This window comes from Boleophthalmus pectinirostris, unplaced genomic scaffold (genome assembly GCF_026225935.1).
Source record: "Boleophthalmus pectinirostris isolate CB_2022bp ecotype Guang Dong unplaced genomic scaffold, ASM2622593v1 HiC_scaffold_7, whole genome shotgun sequence".
Taxonomy (NCBI): Eukaryota; Metazoa; Chordata; class Actinopteri; order Gobiiformes; family Gobiidae; genus Boleophthalmus; species Boleophthalmus pectinirostris.
The window spans coordinates 18,684,238-18,697,797 of record NW_026571473.1 but is presented as its reverse complement, the minus strand read 5'-3'; the positions used below and the strand labels follow the sequence as shown (position 1 = coordinate 18,697,797).

General features: G+C 40.3%; 2 protein-coding genes across 2 annotated transcripts in view; one reads left to right on the top strand and one right to left on the bottom strand.

Moving 5' to 3' along the window:
• Window positions 1-902: 902 nt before the first annotated feature.
• On the top strand, window positions 903-9,456 carry shc2 (SHC (Src homology 2 domain containing) transforming protein 2). The gene is made up of 13 exons (XM_020933211.2): window positions 903-2,288; window positions 3,889-3,959; window positions 5,501-5,561; window positions 5,640-5,759; window positions 5,831-5,884; window positions 6,048-6,099; window positions 6,370-6,496; window positions 6,694-6,874; window positions 7,052-7,139; window positions 7,405-7,581; window positions 7,656-7,993; window positions 8,075-8,221; window positions 8,293-9,456. The coding sequence occupies exons 1-12, from the start codon at window positions 1,518-1,520 to the stop codon at window positions 8,201-8,203; spliced, it is 2,169 nt and encodes a 722-aa protein (XP_020788870.1). The 5' UTR covers window positions 903-1,517; the 3' UTR covers window positions 8,204-8,221; window positions 8,293-9,456.
• Window positions 9,457-9,556: 100 nt separating this feature from the next.
• ankrd24 (ankyrin repeat domain 24) overlaps window positions 9,557-13,560 on the bottom strand; it is a 4,553-nt gene continuing 549 nt past the window's right edge. Inside the window, exons 2-9 of the mRNA XM_055164786.1 lie at window positions 13,433-13,557; window positions 12,433-13,217; window positions 11,779-12,098; window positions 11,443-11,676; window positions 10,987-11,163; window positions 10,744-10,899; window positions 10,596-10,661; window positions 9,557-9,914 (exon numbers count right to left, since the gene is read on the bottom strand). Coding sequence (XP_055020761.1) covers window positions 9,846-9,914; window positions 10,596-10,661; window positions 10,744-10,899; window positions 10,987-11,163; window positions 11,443-11,676; window positions 11,779-12,098; window positions 12,433-13,217; window positions 13,433-13,557 — 1,932 coding nt within the window. The 3' untranslated portion in view covers window positions 9,557-9,845. The remainder of the gene's footprint in view (window positions 9,915-10,595; window positions 10,662-10,743; window positions 10,900-10,986; window positions 11,164-11,442; window positions 11,677-11,778; window positions 12,099-12,432; window positions 13,218-13,432; window positions 13,558-13,560) is intronic.

Genomic DNA, 13,560 nt, shown 5'->3' with positions numbered 1-13,560 from the left:
CTATAAATCCTATTTGCAGGTGGAACTTTGCTGTTGTAATTACGTTCGTCAGAACCATGATGCGAATTGCTTATTCAGAGCATGGTTTGTTCCCACTCTTAATGCTAATGAGCAATCCCAAAGGTAAACATTAGCTATTTACTGAGCCAATTACTGTTGAGGGACTAATGCATTTAACTTATTTTCTGGTTTTGTGATGATTTATTTGTTTGAATAACTTGTTTTGAACGCTAGGAGTGTTGACACAGTACCGGTACTGGCACAATTGCAATGTACTGATCAATACCACTGGTTTATCAGTAACTTTACTCTGTAGCTCAAGGTGATTGGCTGCATAAAAGAAGGAGGGTTAACAGTGGAGTGTTGCAACTTTTTAGAAAACATCTGAATAAGGAGTCACTGGATCACTTTGTCTTGACATAGTTGCAGAGTAAGTCATTTTCATTTCATTACAATTTTGAATTAGAATAAATTACTATAGGCTATATTTTTATGTTAGTTTAATATTGATAGGACAAGATCTCTTGATATAACGATAAAGAACACAACAGGAGTCGTATCCTATAGGCGATGCTCTGGCAAAGTAATGCCTAATTTTCTTTTTTTCCAGTCCTTTTTTTCAGAATCAATGTCACTATTTTAATATTTACTTTTTTGTTGTTTTTTAAGCTGCAAAATATCTGCTTTTATGACAATTGTGTCTTTGTGAATTTGCTGTGCTGAATGACAAAGCCTGTAATTTAACTTTTGGTTAAAATAATAGGCTTTATTTCATCATTTGAAAGTGCTTGTGCTCACAGCTGTGCAAGAATCAGTCTGATGGGTCCCCGGGGGAGCGCAGATGGGACAGGGTGGACTTTTGCCTTACGATCCTTTGTTTTTGTCTGTCAGAGAGATTAAATTGCAAGAGTGCACACATAGGCACTTAAAATAATTAGATGTAACTCATGCCAGTGTTCATTTTTTTTCACAGAATAGAAAAATAGATAGAATGCTTAGGTAGTTCATCTATAATTTATCTATCAACAAAAGAACACAAAGTCTGAAAGTAATAAATTGTAAAATATGTGTTACTCATGGTTTGAAAATGGGTGTTGTGTTGTTTATAATCAACTGTGATTATTAGAGAGTAGGATGGCCAAGGCAGATGTGTCTTAGCTAATACTGTCTAAAAGCAGCTGGGCAGGGCAGGGCTAATAGACTCAATGACATCATCCAAAGAGAGAAAGGGAGGGAGAGAGCACAGAGCAGCCGGAGGCTGTAAAAGCCACCAGGCCGGCACAGACACAGAGGACAGCGGCATGGGACCGTGTGTGTGTGCGGACTGCAGAGGACCTGACTGCCTTCACCTCCCTTTGACAGGAATATACTGCAGGGTTTGGGGACTGTCATCTTAGCTTTGGCCCTTTATTATTTTCACCTTTCCCCTTCCCTTTCCCCTCTTTCCTTTTTCTATCCATCTATCCTCTGGAAGTGACCCCCCCTTTTCAGCTCCTGCTACAGAAGGCTCTCCGGGCATGCTCCTTAAGCCAAAGTATGGCCGCTTTCGCAATGAGTCTGTGACCTCTTCTGAAGACCTGATGCAGAGCTTAGCCATGAGTGGCAAAGTGGTGGCCACACCAGTGGTATCTTCCTCCACGCCAAGCCTCCCACTGCCCCCCATGCCCCCTCTGGACCCTGGCCTCCGGTCCGCATCTGCATCTGGTGGTGCTGCAGCGCTGGCAGATTCGCCCTGTTTGGATGGGGAGCAGGATGGCACCACTACCTTCTGTATGCTCATCCCTAAAATGCCTCAGTGGAAGTTCTCCAACTCACTGCTCAGTCGTAGCCCATCTAATTCCAGCGCCAGCTCCAGCTCTAGCAAGGACTCAGGCAGAGCAGCAGGGCCGCTCTCACAGACTTCTGCCTCTCCTTCCTCCTCTTCCTCACACAGGCTAAATATGGCATCCAGCGGTCCGGTGGCCAGTCTGGCAGCTGTGCTTAACTCATGTGACCCTGTGTGTGTCACTCCATGTTCCTTACAGGCCATCCGGGGTCAAAGGGCAGTGGCATCAGCAAATTCGACCAACCCTGGTGGGCATAGCTTTGGGGCTACAGAGGCCATGGCGAGCCCTGGGAGTACTTTCAGCTGCAGGTCAGGACTAAGCCGCAGGACCAGAGGAGAGGGAGCAGTGTGGCTGGGGAATGAGGAATTCAGCCAGAAAAGCAGCTTCATCCACAAACCAACCCAGGGCTGGCTCCATCCTGACAAGAAGATTGCAGGACCAGGTGCCTCTTATATTGTCAGGGTGAGTCACACTATTCTTCTATAATGTCTGTACTTTTAACATTTCCGAACAGCTAAATCATGATGATCTATATAGCTTTCCCTGTGGGTATGGAGAGAGGCTGAGCAGAGGCTGAGCATTGCAGTTTATGAGGCAGGAGCTGAAGAATACATAATTTAATCAAGATAGAGGCTTGGTGCCCCTGCCTGGAGGACTGCGTCAGACAACACATAGGGTGGAGATAAACAATGCTCTTTCTATGGTGTATTAAGTAATTTATTATTGAAAAGGACATTTTGATTTGGATTTGTGCATCAATATGATAACACATTAAATGAAACCTATTAGAATGAGTATTAGCAATAGTACAATAAAACACAATACTGTCATGTGTTTACAAGGAACCTCATATTGCCTGCCTGCTTGGCTCCACCCCCTGCGCCTCTTCGCCTCCTCCTTCAGCCGCTACGCAGCTTCCTCTTTCTCAGTTTTATCCTGTAGCCTTAAACTAATGTCACAGTCGTTGATTAGTCCTGTTTGGAGCCTGAGATGCTTTCTAATGCTATTATACAGGCTCCATTCATTTCTATATTCAATTAGATTTAATCACATTCATTTGCATCATGTGATACTGGAAGGGATGGCATACGGGAGTGGTCCCTTTGCATAAAGCTGTTTTGAAGGTTTTTTTTGAGATATGCTCTTGATGTTTCTTACACTGTGTTCTTTTTGTCATGTGTACAGCTGTTTTGTGCTTAATACGGAAAGTTACTGCTAAACGTTAAATATAAGCAATCTATGATAAACAATGCATGTATCAGTGTCACAGTGACATTAGATTTCTGCTGTGCTGAGGCATTTTTAATCAGCATTGCTCCCATAGGAGAAAGCCATTCTACTACATCTATCTTATATTCATAGCGCTTTACCCTCACACATGCTACATGCATGTTCAAAATACAACACGAAGACATTGTATTATACTATGCTATATATTATATATTAACAATACTGTTGTATACCTTCTGTGAAGTATCCAGACATTGCTAAGCAAACAACAAACAAAGCAGGTTTCTAACTCTACACAGCCATGTTATATTATATTGGGGGGGTGTAGTATAAAAAGTGGAATCTTGTTATAGATTGCTATAGCACTAGCAATAGCCATAGTCCACAGTGAACAACAGTGGTCTGTGTTGAGGCACTGGCGAAAAAGAAAAAAAGAAGGCGGCCAACATAATTTTCCTGATGGAAGACTTCCCTCTTACCCTAAATTTCGTTAGGCTCATTAAGCAGAAGACTCTGAGGCCTCTAACCTGTCCATGTCTTTTTCCAGTTTGCTTTTGTAGGTTTAGTCTTAAATGTGTTGCAATCACAGCAGTTGAAACTTACACATATAAATAATACTGTCCATAATGCCTGCAAATGTCACAGGGGACATGTGAAGCTTTTAGGGCTTTTGATCTAGTCAAGCCTCCATTACCACCTAAGCCTCCTGAACCACCAGCCATTAATGCTACTTTAGCATAGTTTGTCTTGTTTGTTTTTGGTTATTCCTAAAATGGATATTCCAGTGTTTGTGTACAACTTTTCAACTAATAATATCAACTTGCTTTCACAGTACATGGGCTGTATTGAAGTACAGAAGTCAATGCGCTCTTTAGACTTCAACACTCGCACTCAGGTGACCAGGTAAGATCATATCTCCTTATGATGTAATGTATTGTATAAATATTATGTATACCTATACCTGGCCTAAAGAACACCTTAAAACAAAGACTAAGAAGTAAGAAGGACCTATAGCTCTAAATGCAAATGAACCATGGTCCAGAATATTCTGTGCACCTTAAGGTCATTGACTCTCAGGTTCATTGTCTGATCATGTGATGTTATTGTTATAAAACGGATTTCTTGCACTCCATTACCTCACGGGAGGGTTGCGCTCTTTAGTCCCTCACCCTCCCTGTCTCTCTCCCGCCAAAAAATCAATAGTTGGTAATCAGAGCCCACAGTGCGTCTAAAGCTTAAGTGCAGAGGGAGAAGAAGGCGCATGAGATGGAGTGATACAGAGACAGAGGGATGTATTATTGATGATGTTTGCTAATGACTGTTGAAAGCTGCAGTGGTCCAAGGAATGCACCCTGCTTGATAATGCCACAATAACAACACAATATATATATATATATATATATATATATATATATATATACACACACACACACACATACACAAGTGCTGTTAACCAATATTCATAGTTATTGAAAAATTAATTGAGAGTGAGATCATTTGTTTTTTTTCACAGATAGTGAGATTTAAAGAAAGGATTGTGTTAAAATTTAAGCTGTGTCCCAGCATTGTGGCATTTTATTAATTCTTACATGACAACAATACTCTCTGTGTGAAAAAACATAGGCAGCCATAATGCAAAAACAACAGCAGTTCATGACTCCTCCTCCACCCTCTCACTTTCTCTCCATACACATCAGCATGACTCATAACAACATTGTGTTTTGTTTTTTTTCTAAAATCCCCGAGAAGACCTCTAGATGAGATGTGCTTGTCTTGTTAAATATTTATGAGCCACTTGATAGGGGCAGCGGAGTTCTTCACTGCTGTCCCCTTGCAGCAAATGCACCACCCTGCCCCTGCACACATTCTGATAAACACATACAGTGGGACCTAAGAGCTAATGTCCACTAAGCAGATTTTACCTAGAAGCAATATGTAGAAAAAAAGAGCTTTTAGTTAAAATTTATATAGGACAGCACAGATAAACTTGATTTATATATCTGACATATTTTTATATTCAGTCATTTATATTAATTTTGCACCTTATGATGTGTTTAACCAAGTACTATCTGTTGAGTTTGCTGATTTTCTGTAGCTGTGTCAGAGGATTAAAATCTTACAGAAAAGAAGAGTTTGACGATGGTGTAAACACACTTCTGGAAACAGCTTTTACAACATTTGACCTGTTCTGGGCCTTTGACCTCTGACCTTAGCCTAGGGCAGACGGCACAAAGCTCCCGTTCATGTTTAACCATCGCTGTTTATCCATTGCAGCATGGCTGTAGTTTGAGCTGAAAACATTTACTTTCTGTGCGGCTTAGTTAATTTCAATTTACATATATTGACATGGTTCACAGTGCGGCTTCAAAAAGAACCAGTTTTGTTTAATGCATTGCCCACTGTATTAGTTTGACCTATGAACCCATTTTTATTCTCTTAAATAGAGAAGCCATCAATAGACTTTGTGACGCTGTCCCTGGTGGAAAGGGTGCATGGCGTAAGAAGGTTAGTGCAATATTTTTTCTTTATTTTATTATTGTATTGATTTGAACTTACTTCATGGTGTTGTTTTGTCTTTGATAGGCACTAAATAAAGCTCTACAGTCCATCATGGGTAAGAGTAACCTTCGGTTTGCAGGCATGAGCATCGCTGTCAGTATTTCCATAGATGGTCTGAGCCTTCTCATCCCAACTACACGGCAGGTGAGGCTCTCAAAAATACACCACACCTGTATGTGAGGACTAAGCAGTGTTCTGTCTTGTCTGTGTTCCAGGTGATTGCGCACCATCCCATGCAGTCCATTTCTTTTGCCTCTGGGGGAGACACAGTGAGTGCCATTATAGCTCTTCTTCCTTTAAATGACTGAAATGGACGTTTGGCAGTGACAAGATGGGTGCTCATTGGTTTCCAATAACATAGCCTATGTTGGTGATCTAGTTATGTGTTATTTTTCTAACTGGGTTTTTCAATTTTTTGCTTTTCGGCTCCAGGATACACCTGATTATGTTGCATATGTGGCCAAAGATCCAGTAAATCAAAGAGGTAGACATCTTTTATGTACATACCACACGTATGAATGTTGCTTTGTTTTCTGTGATGTTTGATGTAGAACGAGCTGGCAGGGCAGATTGGTAGCCTTGATTCTGCCTCAGGACAACTGTGGCTATTTGCTATAGAATTACCAGCACATATTTCAAATGAGATGTTTATAAATAATACACTAAAAAAGAATACATATATATTTGCATTATTGTCCCTTGATTACACAGTTGTATATATTTAATCCATGTCTTCTGATTGTTTGTCCTATAGCTTGCCATATCCTGGAGTGTTCAGATGGTTTGGCTCAGAGTGTCATCAGTACAATTGGTCAGGCTTTTGAGCTGCAGTTCAAACAATATCTACACAGCCCCCCAAAGACCATGACATCTGCTGAAAGGTGAATATTCTCAATTGCCTCATACATATTGTACAGTTTTTAGTTTCAAAATTTCTAATCTTTTGTCTCCACCAATCTATATTAAACGTCAAGTGTAATGAACATTTAATAAGAACTAATCAGCCTAATCACTTTTTTTTTTCTTCAATTGGAGATTTTCTTCAAATAATAATAGGTGTCATGCTGCCATTCTCCAGGTCAATGAGGCCAGAGGAGCCAGTGTGGGGGGAGGAGGAGGACTTCTCAGATCATGACTATTATAACAGCATCCCAGGAAAGGAGCCCCCTGTTGGTGGAGTGGTAGATACCAGGCTTCGGCCCAGTGCGTCCCTACTTGGTCACATTCACACACAGCCTCAGAGCAAGAACACATCACAGGTAATATCTTCTTCTGCTCTTTATTTACTACTTTTCAAAAAGAGTAAAATGGTCTTTTTTTGTGGCTGCAATGCAATTATGGGTTTGTCAGGTCTTAACATCCACAGTGTCAAAAAATACAAATAATATTCTTTTGCTGATATTGTTATGACAAAAAGCTGTGCTATGTTTGAACAGATGGGATCTCGGAGAGAGCAGATCTCACACCCTCCTGGTCAGCTGTGCTATGAACTTCACTGGGACACAGAGGTGACACACAGCTCAGGTGAGACCCCATGTGGTAGAAAACATACAGTGTCTGAACTCAAAGACTTAACATTGTACGGGTCAATTCACATTCTAATTTGGGGGATTTTTATGATTTTCTAAATGAAAGCGAATGTTTGTTAATGAAATTGTTCTAATTGTAGATTTATATAGCACAAATCATTTCATATACTAGTATAATAAATAACCTAGTGACTTTTTAGTTGTAGTAATTGAAAGTCATGTTTTATCAAACAAACTTGAATTGCATCTCTGTTTCTCAGGTCTGACCTCAGATGGATATCTGTGTGCTGACGGACATCCAGGAAACAAAGATTATGAGGAGCACCAGTATGTCAACACGCAAAGTCTGGACAACCTGGAGTCTCTTTTACATGAGCCCAATGGACACACTGCAGCTAAGGCACCAGACAGCCCCAAGAAAGACCTCTTTGATATGAGTAAGAATGAGTATTTAAATTTGAGATGTTTTAGTTTTATTGTCATTATTCATTTTTATCCCTATTTCTTACAGGGCCATTTGAAGATGCTCTGAAACTCCATGAGGCCGGTGGTGGACTTGTAGGCTCTACTGTTCCCCTTGTGTCTGGTGCTGGAGGAACAGTGCGTGTGCTAGAGGATCAATGGCCCAGTCCTCCTCGCCGCCGGGCCCCTGTGGCTCCAAATGAGGAGCAGCTGCGCAGAGAACTGTGGTACCACAGTCGTATGAGCCGGAGGGATGCAGAGAAACTCTTGATAAGAGACGGGGACTTCCTAGTTCGGGAAAGCACAACCAACCCAGGGCAGTATGTGCTGACAGGCATGCACTGTGGTCTACCTAAGCACCTGCTGCTGGTTGATCCTGAAGGAGTGGTGAGTGTAGCTAGCTAAGTTGCCAAGTCTACACGCCCTCCAGAATACACAAAGTCATGTTTTACATTGTTCTCCATGTAGGTCCGGACCAAAGACATGTTGTTTGAAAGCATAAGTCACCTTATTTCATATCACCTGAAGAATGAGCTGCCAATTGTAGCAGCGGAGAGTGAGCTTCACCTAAAACAAGTGGTCAGAAGAAAACCATAAGAATGTCTGCATGATATGGTAACAAATGATATTGATAACACTTAAATTAACTGATTATAGATATTTTATGGCCTCTTTTCTTATTACAGATTCATACTGGCATGATTTGAGATGTTTTGCATTATTGACCTTGGACAAATTACAACTGTGAAGGACAACATCAGTGTTTTTAGTGAAACACTGGATTCTCAACAAATGACACCATTGGTCTAAAAGAATTAAACTCAACATGAAAAAAAAGTTACACTAATGGTTGAGCTGGAAATGTCAAAGTTGTATGGCTGCAGATGTTTTGAGATATCATCAAGGACAGAAGACACAACACACAAGACTTTTGGGGTTCCTGCCTATAATGGATGTCTTAAAAGTGTTAAAAGTGCCACACAAGGAATGAAACCTGTACCTTTCCTTCAATGAATCAGTGAGGTCTACTGAACAAAACTGAAACTTGTTTAGGATTTGTCAAAGAATCTCGATGAGAGATATTTGCTCCATTTGGTGACTCAGACTTACAGGTCATGCAAATTACACAACTGATATTTTTACGATACAGAACAAAGTATGTACTAACCAGAGACTCAATTCTTTGTAATCTCCTGCTTTTAAAATGTGTTATGAACATAATTTTTAAGGCAAGATTTTGTTAAAATACAGGAACCCTACTTCAGCCATTTCTGTTCTTCTGAAACATATTTTTAAGGGCTGTTCATATTTTTATGTGTGACTTTGACTGTTGTTCTCAGATGCCCTATAGTTTTCTCAGCTGCACTTAGTATCTAAGTCTGTACATCTCTATCATGTTCAACTTCAGTGCCTTACAACTACAGGCTTTGGTCCTATTCACATGCAGTCATGATACAACTGCAAAACAATAACCTGGTTAAAAATGACAAAAAAAAAAACCTAATAGCTACTAACAGTAAAGTAAGCTGCTTTTATTTTATGCTGGATGCTGTATAATAGTTTAGCAACACACTGGAAGTGTTTGCTTATGCCCTTATATGTCCATTGCAACTCAGGAAAAAACATAATTATTGTAATATTTCATCTATTTTTACTCTATTTCTGCTTACTGTTACAACATTGTGTTCTGTTATGTTCTATACTTCACAGTTCTGGACAGTTTGGGTTGTGGGCATTTCTGCTCTATTTATCTGTCCTATGCTATGTATCAGCCTGATGCAGATAATTTATGGTTTAATGGTCCATTTTAAATCAGTAGCTTTGCCAATAAAATAGTCTATTATATACAACACTGTTACAATCACTTTTGTTGTTGTTAGTGAAAGTACAATCCCAACAACAAGCAGCAATAGTGCTGCAGTTAAAACATGAGAAACAAAACATGCAGAGTAACTTGCTTTTTCTTTTATTATTACAAAATTATATAAAACAGCCACTGGTCACACATTTTGGTATACTTTCCTAACATATACCCTGTGTCCACATTCAGGTTTGGATATCAACAAAGCTACAGCTATTCTAAAAAAGGCACTCAATTGTTCTTTAGTGTTTAAGTTTGAGGCTATGGGTTATAAACTTATATCAGAAATGCGCAGGACAGTAGTTTGAATGTTTTTGGCTCAATATGATCTCAGTCCTGTAGCTTACTTTCTGAGCATTATTTTAAAAGTGTGTCAGATCAGTGATCTGGCTGTGACATCCTCAGGATTTGGAACAGAAGACTCTGAACGTCCTCATCCATATGGCCCTGTAAGTCAAGAAGAAATTGTTTCAGGGATGCAGTGATTGTTCTCATATCATTATCGACACTTTGTGTATCTGCTGATACCCAATAACAAACCAATATCATACTATATTTTTATGATAGGTCAAGGGAAACGGGCAGATTTTTCATAGCTCTTATTCAGAAACTAGAGGGACTATTGAAATAAGTAAGGTATTAGAATGTAGGAAAGAGTTAGGTCTCCAATAGGGTAAAGTTAACCCTGCGATGTTCTTTCAAGTTGTTGACAAAAAATTAAAAGACTCATGTCGGTAATGGAGGGAATGAAATATGCAGCACTTTTTGGGCAATAAATACAAACAACAATAACTACTGGTTCTCACTTACATATCCTTAACAAACTAGTTTGAATATTTGCTTAATATAGTTTTCTACCATATGGTACAAGAATTATATATATATATATATATATATATATATATATATATATATATATATATATATATATATATATATATATATATATATATATATATATATATATATATATATATATATATATATATATATATATATATATATATATATATATATATATATATATATATATATATATATATATATATATATATATATATGGAAAATGCTTTACCTCATATTTGGTTACATGATTTTTTTCTATGGTAATTTGTAAACTGAACCAACCTGTACAGCTGACAGAAGATGGGAACGATACACTGCCACAACTTGCTTGTGCTTTCTCTCCCAGTCCTGAAAAAACATTTGGTCTAATAAATCTAATAATTCAAATAATATAATACTTTCACTTCATGCAGTAATTTGCCATCTATACCTGGAGCTGCTGAGTAAGTATAGCCACTCTGTTCTGTAAGGCTACTTGCTGCCCAGGGTTGTTGTTTTGATGAGGAGAGGAGGAGATGCCAAGTGGAGGTGAAAGAGCTCCTAAGGCTTCCTTTAGCCTGAAAACCTCTTTAGAAAGCTCTGTGATCTACAACAAGAGGATCATTTTGAGGCATTGCTATATAAATGACATATGTAACTGAATAGGTTGTGATACAGTCTAAGGTTGTTATACCTTGCGATCCTTCTCCTTCACTAGATTTTGAGATTCCTGGATCCCTTTATGGAGCTCCTGAATGTGACTGGACTGAGCTTGTATTTCATTGAGTTTCTGCTGCATAGCAGCCACTTGAGTCTCTGCAGCCTGTCGCTCACTTTTGTTAAAAAGAGCCTCTCTCTGAACCTGGAACACCTGTTGTGGCAATAAATAACAATATTATAATTATTGTATTTAGATATGTAGGATATCTAGAACGCTTAAACACACACACAGTAGAAGGGCTATATTATATTATAATATTTAGGAACAGGGAAAATATCATAGTAGTCAACTACTAAAAAACTAAGAGGGGCAGTGAAGAAACAAGAGAAAGTGATATAAATAATGTAAAGAGATACAGGAGACCATAACATAAGCCAGCCCTCATTGTTGCGTTCACAATAACAGCACACTTAATCATAATAGTCATACCTCTGTGCAGGTTTTCTCATGTTTACGAGTGAGGTCATTGAATCGAGTGGTTATGGCATTTATTTCTGCTTGCATAGAAAGACGCAATGCTTCATGGTCCTCCTTGGAGATCAGACCCTGCTCTGCTGCCTTCTGTGACTTCAGTTCTCTCAGCTCCATCTCTTTGTCAGTCAAAGCATCCTCAGCCGCTGCTGCCTTACCCTGGATGGCCTGTAGGGCATGCTGTAGCTCTTCCTGTCATATGAACACAGCACAATCATTTCTCTAGTTTTAGGTAACCTTGCTTCTACCTATCTCACGATTTGGAATATTTTATGAATAATCACTTTAAACAACCTTGACTTTCTCATGCTCCTCTTTGGACACAGAGTCTTGGAGAGCTTCTAGTTTGACCTCTAGCCGTGCAGCTCGCTCTTCAGATTGTCCTCTTAGTGTCTTCTCCTCCTGGAGCTCTTGTAATGTCTGTGCTAGTTGCTCCGATACTGCAGAGACTGCCTCCTGATGTTTAGAGAGTGGGACTGCATCTTTGAGCTGCAGGGCATCCTGAGCTCGGCCTTCTCGTTCAGCACACAGGCAGTCCAATGCCTGAGCTGCCTCCTGTCGTGCAACTTCAAGTTCCTCTCTAACAGCAGCCAGGGTATGTCTCGAATGGTCTACTTCAACAGACATGTGGACACACGCAATTACAGTTCAGTTATAATAATGCATTGCAATTATATAGTGCTTTTCATGACACCCAATGTGCATTGCATTTATTAATTCACTTGATACTTGGTGGTGGATCTACGACATCGGCCCCTCTGACCACCAATGGCTCACACACAAAGTACATTCATACTAAGCAATGAAGTGTTTTGCCTAAAAACACAATGACTGTACAGTATGTACTACAGCCACAAACTCATTTAGTCATTTTTGGAAGGAAAATTTAATTTGTAGTATTTTTAAAAAAATATTTTCATAAAAATGATTAAAGACTACCTATCATACCTGATCTCACTGAGGGTTCAGAGCTGTGTGAATGCTCTTCATCGTCTTCCTCCTCCTCCTCATCTCCATGTTGCTGTGGCCTCAGTCTCTCCAGCTCCAGGAGGGCATCATTGAGCCTGCGTGCGACGTCGGCTCTCTCTCTGGCCAGCTGTTCGCACTGCAGCCCCAGTGTGACCTGCACCTCCTCCAGCTCTGACCGGGGCACACGCTTCCTTAGCTCTGCCTCCAGCTCCCCCAGTCTCTCTTGGAGTCGACAGATTTGGTCATTCTCTCCACTGCCTGCACGTTCACTCCCTGATTTGCTCTCTGCCAATGCTCTCTCCAGTTCTGCCACTTTGTCATGAAGGGATTTAACAAGGCTTGATTCTTCGTCGTCTTTGTTCTTCTCGTCCTCAGCTTTAGAGTCTTTCTTCCCCAGTGCAGCCTGAAGTTCCTTGACTTTCTCTGTCAGCTGTTTGATTGTGTCACTGTCCTCACTGCTGTTACCATTGGCTTCAGCATTTCGCAGGCTCACAAGCTCCTCCTCCAGCTTAGTCACCCGGACTCTGAGCTGCAGTTCTTCCTGGCTAGGACCCTCTACAGACCCACCCTCTGCCCGTGCACCTGCCGCAGCCAAATCCCCCTCACCACAGTCCACAGAGAGAACGCCCAGACTCATTTGCTCTTTTAGCTCCTCCAGTTCAGTGTGTGCAGAGGCCAGCTGCTCCTCAAGCTCACGCAGCTTTTCTTTGAGGGTTTCTGTACTCTCTCCAGCCGTACCTCCTCCTTCAGACTTGTTACCCTGCCTGCAAAAGACAAAATTGTTTTGTAAATAAGACATGAAGAAAATGAACAGGTCCAGCCAAAGGGGAGACAGCATTATGAGTTAGTTATGAGCATAGAACATTGCCAGTTGTTTTATGTACAATACACTCTACTAATGTAGCCACTATTTGATGAAAAACAGATTATTGTTTTGTATTTCCATGAACAATTTACTACTGTATCTCTGAGTGCTTACCTCTCTTCTGCCACACTAGAGCTCTCATCTACAGACTGAAGCTGAGACAGATGCTCCTGCAGGGACTCAAACTCCTTCCTGAGGGTTTCATAATGCACCAGTGGCACTGAGTCTGGGCTAGTGGTCTG

Coding starts and splice junctions, on each gene's coding strand:
- shc2 (XM_020933211.2), top strand. CDS start 1,518: ATGCTCCTTAAGCCAAAGTATGGCCGCTTTCGCAATGAGTCTGTGACC. Junction 2,289..3,888: donor GTGCCTCTTATATTGTCAGG/GTGAGTCACACT, acceptor TTGCTTTCACAG/TACATGGGCTGTATTGAAGT. Junction 5,562..5,639: donor AGGGTGCATGGCGTAAGAAG/GTTAGTGCAATA, acceptor TGTCTTTGATAG/GCACTAAATAAAGCTCTACA.